We start from the raw sequence: 7,762 nt of genomic DNA, 5'->3' as shown, positions 1-7,762 counted from the left end.
TTTTTGCTTGCGCTTCAGTTTTCAGTGCATTAATTGCAGCCATATTTGTCGCCCCTTGGTCACAGACTGTGGCGACTACTTCAAGTCCACACGCCTGCACTTCTTCAATTACTTTTTTCAACATATTTTTTATATTTTGGGTTTTAGTAGTTCCTGCACAGAAACTATAATGCACTGGCTGTTTAAATTTTTTTATGACCCCTCTCACCATAAATACCAATACATGATCAGCGATGACTGGTTCTCGTTTTTCTCCATCATCAACAAATCCTACTATCTTGCCTTCAGCTAAATCCACGTGGGGAGATTTGCCATTTCATCGAAAATGAATGCACAATATTTATGGTTATCAGGCATTTTCTTGACTCTTTTTGATAAATGATCAAACATCTTTTTATTTATGCCCGGAGTCAGCGTGATCTTTTGTAGTAAACATTGCAGTGTCTTGCGCTTTGGCAAAATACAGATTTGGCTTAACACTCTATATGCCTTTGGGCTGCTCTTGTATACAGACAGCGCCAATATTTTTTGTTCTAGAGTAAACCGCCTTCCACGCATCTGTTTGGAAGCTTGTGTCATTTGCATTTCTACAAATGTTTTAGCCGTTTTAGTCATTTTTTTTGTTAAACTGTCGAATGAAGTCGATTTTATGACTTCCTTGGCTACTGACAATCTCTTCTTGTATGATTTTTGCTGTGTCAGTAGATACCGCATCTTTTTTTGTAACATTTTTATGGTTCGACCCATTTTTATTTCATCCTGCGACATTTGTGAACCTGAAACGTAAAAACCACATTAATTAAAAATATCCGTCACTTCTGCATCCTAAGTAAAAAGGAAATGATTTAATTACTTACGCAGGGTTCGTGTTCGCATCAAAGGTTTGGTGGAAACATCTACTGCACTAGTAGAGCAGGATGGCACTGCACTCGTAGAGCAGGAAGTATCACCTGAAACGAGATAGAAAATAATTAAAGGGTGCTAATTAACACAACTCCTTTTTAATAGCAGTAGTACTACAAAATGTTTGCCATTGAATTACAACTCAATGTTTGGGAGAGGCCTACCTCCAGCAGTGTACTGCTATAGGCTGAAGAAGACTTTATGAGAATTTATTTTTATAATAAAACATAACTTGTTGTGAACTTGATAGGCAGACATTTTCCCTGGCAACATAACTTAGTTCAATCAGATTGTTTGGTGTTCAAGGCGATTTCATGTACCAATCGTAATTTGTGCGTCATAAGGGTCACATTTACCTAAAGCACTGTACACATTGATGCCACATGATCATAGAAAAAAAAGAAGGCATATAAGATATTTACACTGAGTTTGTGATTGTATTGAAGGAGCAAGCGACGTTGTAGAACTAGCCGTTCCTTCTATCTCCATTGGCTCAGGCACTGGTCTTGTGGAGTTAGTTGAATCTCCTGAAACAAAAATTATTTTATCTTCAAGGATTGATGCCTCCTGTGTGTCATGCACCATGTTACTTGCTGTGAGTTAATCTGTTTTTAACCGACTTCGAAAAAAGGAGGAGGTTCTCAATTCGTCTGTATGTATGTTTTTTTTTATGTATGTATGTTCACCAATTACATTTATGGACCGATTTTGAAAATTCTTTATTTGTTGTATTGGGTTGAGTTCAGGGGTGGTCCCTTTTTTCAGAATTTTATTTCACCCCCAAGGATGGGTAAAGGGGTAAAAACAGGGTATGAATTTACATTTTCGGCACCTATTAACTGATTCTTATGAAAATTAGAACGTAAATACAGTTCTTACAGAAAAAAAATATGATGGTAAAAATATGATTAAAAAAAATTACTAAAAAGAAAGAAATAATTTAAGGTTTACACCAATTCTATGTGACAGTACAAATATAACTAAGCAGGAACTGTTCTTTTTTGAAGTTGGTGCCATATTTCTTCAGATTACTTTGTCACCGCACCAACATTGTGACGTTCCCTACCTGTTTACCTATCGTCCCTACTGGGAGGTAAATAAAAGAGGTAGGTAGGTCCAACGAAAGTAAATTTATTGATGGCCGCAGGCCACCTAAGTCGGTAGAACGGGTCGTGGTGTGTCGGCCTAGTATCTGATTTCACTGCGTAGTTCAAGCACTCCCCTGGATGGTCAGATGCCGGTGGAACAGGTCGTCAGCCACTGGCAGGGTTGTAGGTCGCCGTGCTCAGCTGTAGGTCCGAAGCGGAAGCGAAGCAGAGGGTGATGCGGCAGTAGGTAGCGAAGCGAAGCCTAGGTCTTCTAAATCCCGTACTGAAACCCTGGAATGGCCAACGAAATACGTTAGGAATGATTCCATAACGTTCCGTGTTACCACCGACGGCAACGCATTGTAGGTAAGTACTTATGTAGCAAGCGGTGCCGTGGTGAAAACAATCAGAACGGAGTTTACAATTGCGAAGAATTAAGTAGGCTTTAAATTTAACAAAAGATAATGAATGCAGAAGGCAATTAAAAAGAAATATTTAAGTTACAAGTTAAAAAATGAAAATATTAAAAAGGTGAAGGTAGGATACGGTATTCAAAATGCGACCACTGGAATATTCCAACGGTCGGTTGAACACCGTAACCGCCAATAAAAAGACAATCAACAGCAATTCAAAAGCTAAGAAGGAAAGTTAGCACACAAATTAAAATAAATAACATTTTGTTCACAACTTACCCAATATAGGGGTTTGAGGATTTATGTAAAACACAGGTACACAGAGCCAGCAGCGCCTTGTATAGCGGACCCGGAACGGTTAGGACACTTAAGGTGCACTATCTATTTCAAATTTACTTTAAAGTCGCAGTTATATGTGCGAAAGCAATTATTAATCAGATGCGCAAGCGTACGTTCGAGTCCAGTGATGGCAAAGCTAATGAATGACTAGCGAGCGGCGACAGCCGTTGAAAGTGTCACGATGTCACGGAATGTTAAAAATAATACCAGGTTATGAACAATAAATTTCTACCAATATTAAAATGTGGGCAGGTTTATGAAACTAAATTTCTACCATAAACTGTTTATGACTACAGATTACGTTTCAGTATTTTGAGTGCGAATGTACTTTAAAAGAAGTTATGTTTTAAAATGTTATTTAGTTTTAGTTATTTGATTTAATTAATGTTTTATTTTATTTATTGTGAAGTTAATTATTAAAATAAGAAAATAGGCTAGTTTAAATTTAAAAATATGTTTAATTAAAGACATGTACGTCTACAACGTTACAACATCAAAAAAGAACAGTTCCTGCTTAGGTATATTTGTAAAAAAAAAAAAACAAGCACTCACGACTAATGTACTCCCTTGTGGGGTAGGCAGAGGTGCATTGCTGTTCTTATAGAAAAAAAATATGATGGTAAAAATATGATTAAAAAAAATTACTAAAAAGAAAGAAATAATTTAAGGTTTACACCAATTCTATGTGACAGTACAAATATAACTAAGCAGGAACTGTTCTTTTTTGAAGTTGGTGCTATATTTCTTCAGATTACTTTGTCACCGCACCAACATCAAAAAAGAACAGTTCCTGCTTAGGTATATTTGTAAAAAAAAAAAAATAAGCACTCACGACTAATGTACTCCCTTGTGGGGTAGGCAGAGGTGCATTGCTGCACCCACTTTTCGCCAGAGTGTTATGTTAGTCCCAAGTGTTTAAACAAATATCTGCCGCGGCCGGGAATCGAACCTGGGACCATCGGCTCAGTAGTCAGGGTCACTAACCACTACACCATTCAGCCGTCTATTTATGTATATATACGTATATTTGTACTGTCACATAGAATTATTAAGAAAATCAATCGAAGAACTAACCTGATCGAGGTAGCATTGGGAGATCAAGTGTCGGTATAGCCAATTTGCTCAATCGGTTCTTGGGATAGAAAAACCTTTCTTCAAAATGTCGGTGACAAACTCTTCGGTTTTTGACTATCACTTCATTGGTTAGTCCAATTATGTCTCCTCCAACTCTTAATATCCAGACACGGAAACGCTCAATTTCCTTCTTTGGATTTGGGAAACGATGCAAAGGCACCCCTGAAATCAAAACAATGTTATACTAACTTATTACTTATACATATAATTATTGTACCCATATCATCATCATCATCGGCCAATAATTGCTCACTGTTGCTTAGAGGCCTCTGCCAAGGACCGCCACAATACTCGGACCTCGGCCTTCCTAATCCACCTACTAACCTCGAAATACAACCTTGAATATCTTGGAAACTATTTATTTGCTTGATGGGGAGTCCTTACCATTGGGTAGCCCCTGCCTCCCCTTTTCTCCCATACCTCCCCTAAAATCGGATAATTTATGGTTTTCCCTATATCGGTAACCTTAGTACACTTTAGGTGTATAACCTCAATAAAAAAATACCTACCATCCGTGAATCGCACGTTACATCCAGGTACACAACAGGACATTTTATAACATTCACTTTTACAGACAGTAAAAAATAACTGCACAAGAGTCCTATCTCAACAAAAAAAAACTGCACTAGAGTCCTATCTCAAAATAACACACACAAAGAAAGAATGCCTCAACCCACGCTAGCACGGAGGAACCAAAGCTCAACTCGACGATACTAATGGTGAAAATATTTTCTGAAATATTTTACGGTTTAACACGTGAAATTGAGAAAAGTTTCAAAGCAAACGGACCATAGACTAGACATAGAAAATTTGAAACGGACACTTGACACTTCGCTCAGTATTGGCAGTAATGGAAAACCATATTATGACTAAAAGGTCAAAATAATAACACTGGTGTAATGTAGTTCGTCTGTCATCGGCCAGGCGTCGCTACTTTCCATACAAAAATAATTTATTTCTGAGTGAGCACACCATGCATTACCCTCCTACTTCGGCAGTCGAGTAAAAACAATACTTGTCAAAAAAACCAAGTCTCGTAACTCAGTTGTTCTACGGTAAAAAGTTGTGAGATCCATTTAATACCAAGTCTTATCCACGCACGCATCTCAATCTTAAAAATCTTTAATGTTTTATATAAATATATTGACTCGGCCATCGCATACGTGTTAATCAAATTATTTAGTGACAATCCACAGGGGGTATGTGACTTTAAGTATATCTGAGAACCCAGTAAATTGTTTTTTTTCACACCTGTAATTCAGAGATCCATTCTCAGAGTAAAGTTGTTGTTGCAGGGCGGGGGGGCCGGGGGCGCTGCGGGGGCAGATGTTGCGGTACCTCCTCATTATTATACACTGTGTTGCTAAAATGGTATAGTAAGCCGAAAGGGGGTGATTCAGGGGATCATTCTAAACAACTTTTGTTCTATGACTTGTTGATTCGCAAAAAAATATTAGCTTCTCCATAGAAACTTTGATGGTCACGTTTTTATTATGGGAGGGACTTCAAAATATATGGTTGATTGTAGTAAGTTTGACAAGGTACGGTCAGGTGCAGATAAACCTGACCCCCCTCTCATAGTAACAATGCTTCTGAGGGGGGTCAGGTTTATCTGCACCTTACTGTACAAAAGGTCTACCAACTTATACTTATGAGCTGATTGCCTATGCCTCGTATCAAAGCTGGAGAGAAACAGTTTTCCGCGTAAAATTAACTACGAATTCGTAAATTCTAACGGTCTTATTCATAAAAAGTTACGGGAGACCTATAGGCCTGCTATAAGCAAATGTCAAAAAAACTTTATTCATAAACGATCAATAGCGCTAAAGAACTCTCCAACTGATTCGTAAAACCTTGATATGCTAAAGTTGGCTGGACCCTACTATACACCTTCCGTAAACCTCCTCTTGTACAAAAACATGGCGGCCGGTCAACAGCTGTTCTGCTTTATTGACGATTTGACATTTGTTGTGAGTTAATATTTGCTGAAAATAAGTTGCCATGGTAACGTAAAAATTTAATTATTTTTTTTGTGTGTGGGTTTTGGCTTGGCCAACTGCGCCTTTAAGCCAACGTAAACTTTTTTAAGTGCCGCGCCGTGGCTAACATAGATAATAGAGATTGATAAATGAATGAAAGTTTTCGCTATTTTTGTTTATGGTTTCGTCGGACCGGCAACTTAATAGGGTAAATGTCAAAATGTTTGGTCTGTGAAATCTATTAGCATCACTATAGTTATTGAAGGTTTACGGAACTATTATGAATAGAGATTTTTACGAAACCTCAAATAGGCTTAATGTGTTCCGTAACTATTGAGCTCAGTAAACCTACTTTAAGGTTTTTTTTATGAATAAGACCGTAAGCTTCTTGTTCCTTGTTTACACATAATCATGTCTATAAACTGCCTTGACTGGGGTCCCCAGAACACAACAGAGGAAGTAAAGCAGAACACGACAGAAAATGCTTATGTGAGTTTTAATTTAGATTGATCAATTTATTACTCGCGACGTGTCCTGAATTCGAGATAGTAATGAATGGTTTCCGTTATTTCAGCTGAAGGTATGAATCACTTCAATAAAACAACAACAACTTAAATAAAAATTTAAAATATGAGAAAACAATAACACTTTTATAACAAATTATGTTATTCATCGTTTGAATTACCTCTAGCTAAATGTAAGTTTAAAACTCATCATATAATAGATATTTATAACATAGGGAACCCCATCGAACATTATCAGCTCATAATACTCGTATATGTATACCTGTACCTACGTATTATTCCCTCATGCATGTTACATACATTGATTTTTATAACGATATTCAAATAATGTACATTTCCTTAACAAATTCAATATCTTCCACTCACAGGATGGTGATGTAAGTGCTTATATACCTAATTTAATAATGTTATATAAGTAGGTACATAATTAAAATATGTATTAAACTAATGTCTTCCCTATTTTCAGACCACTGTAAGTGAAATCAGATTTTAGTTGGCAGAGCAGATTAGCCATTATTTATTGGCGCTATACATAGGTATCTTAGAAATGTGTCATGTAGTGGGCGCAGGCAGGTGAAGAGCGGGGAGTGGGGGAGGCCATAAGTAAAGCTTAATGAAGACTCTATTTACTTAAGCATTAGGCACACCTATCTTTGGTCGGCGACTCCTTTACTGGGTGGTGGTAGCCGATATGATTTGTTAACTGTTCATAACACCATTCAGAATGAATAACTTGTTAAATTGATTACAGCCAGCGGTACGTTGTGTATATTATTTTAGTTGATATATTTTTTCACAACAGTGACGAACCGTCATCGTCACCTACACAATAAGAAGTACAGTAGGTATTTATATGTGTCCTTCAACTTCATCAATCATAATAAACTTTAGACATCCATAAACTATAGACATCTTATAATTTATTTTAATAATAAAATTACTTTTTTAAAAATACTTTATGTACTTTCAGAATATTGTAAGTATTTCTTATGTAGCTTACTTCGGTCCAGGCCAAGATCCGAGTCCTAATCTATTTTACGTACAATTATTTATTTATTTTAGAGATACGACCATCAGGTATGATTATTTTTATTTAGAATATTATATGATTAACACCTATATTTTTATAATACTCTGCATAACAACGTTCTGGTCTAATGTTGTGGTCCCAATCACAGTTACACTCCATCTATAAAGTCGTCAAAATAAAGCGTGCAATTTTGTAAATACTTTTGTCATTGAAATGCAGATATTTACTTATACATTCTCTGTCTCTTCTACATTTTATATTCTCTTTTTACGGATTTGTGTTTTTTTGTATTTAATCGATGTAAGATTAATTACATACCGGATTAATTAAGTTCCATTTCCGTGTTGAAGAC

The 7,762-nt window shown here is 36.5% G+C and overlaps 1 protein-coding gene and 1 long non-coding RNA gene across 2 annotated transcripts; both read right to left on the bottom strand.

Annotated features, from left to right (window-relative positions):
• Positions 1 to 288: 288 nt before the first annotated feature.
• Positions 289 to 1,591, bottom strand: LOC125489559. The gene is made up of 3 exons (XM_048625650.1): positions 1,326 to 1,591; positions 858 to 950; positions 289 to 776 (listed from the first exon to the last, which is right to left on the bottom strand). The coding sequence occupies exons 1-3, from the start codon at positions 1,486 to 1,488 to the stop codon at positions 289 to 291; spliced, it is 744 nt and encodes a 247-aa protein (XP_048481607.1). The 5' UTR covers positions 1,489 to 1,591.
• A 423-nt stretch (positions 1,592 to 2,014) lies between these two features.
• Positions 2,015 to 3,227, bottom strand: LOC119694589. Its single transcript, XR_007267091.1, has 2 exons — positions 2,684 to 3,227; positions 2,015 to 2,282 (listed from the first exon to the last, which is right to left on the bottom strand). It is a non-coding gene; the product is annotated as an uncharacterized LOC119694589 (long non-coding RNA).
• Between the last annotated feature and the right edge of the window lie 4,535 nt (positions 3,228 to 7,762).

This window comes from Plutella xylostella, chromosome 15 (genome assembly GCF_932276165.1).
Source record: "Plutella xylostella chromosome 15, ilPluXylo3.1, whole genome shotgun sequence".
Classification (NCBI taxonomy): Eukaryota; Metazoa; Arthropoda; class Insecta; order Lepidoptera; family Plutellidae; genus Plutella; species Plutella xylostella.
Note: the sequence above shows the minus strand (reverse complement) of the source record. Positions and strands in the feature narration are given on the sequence as shown.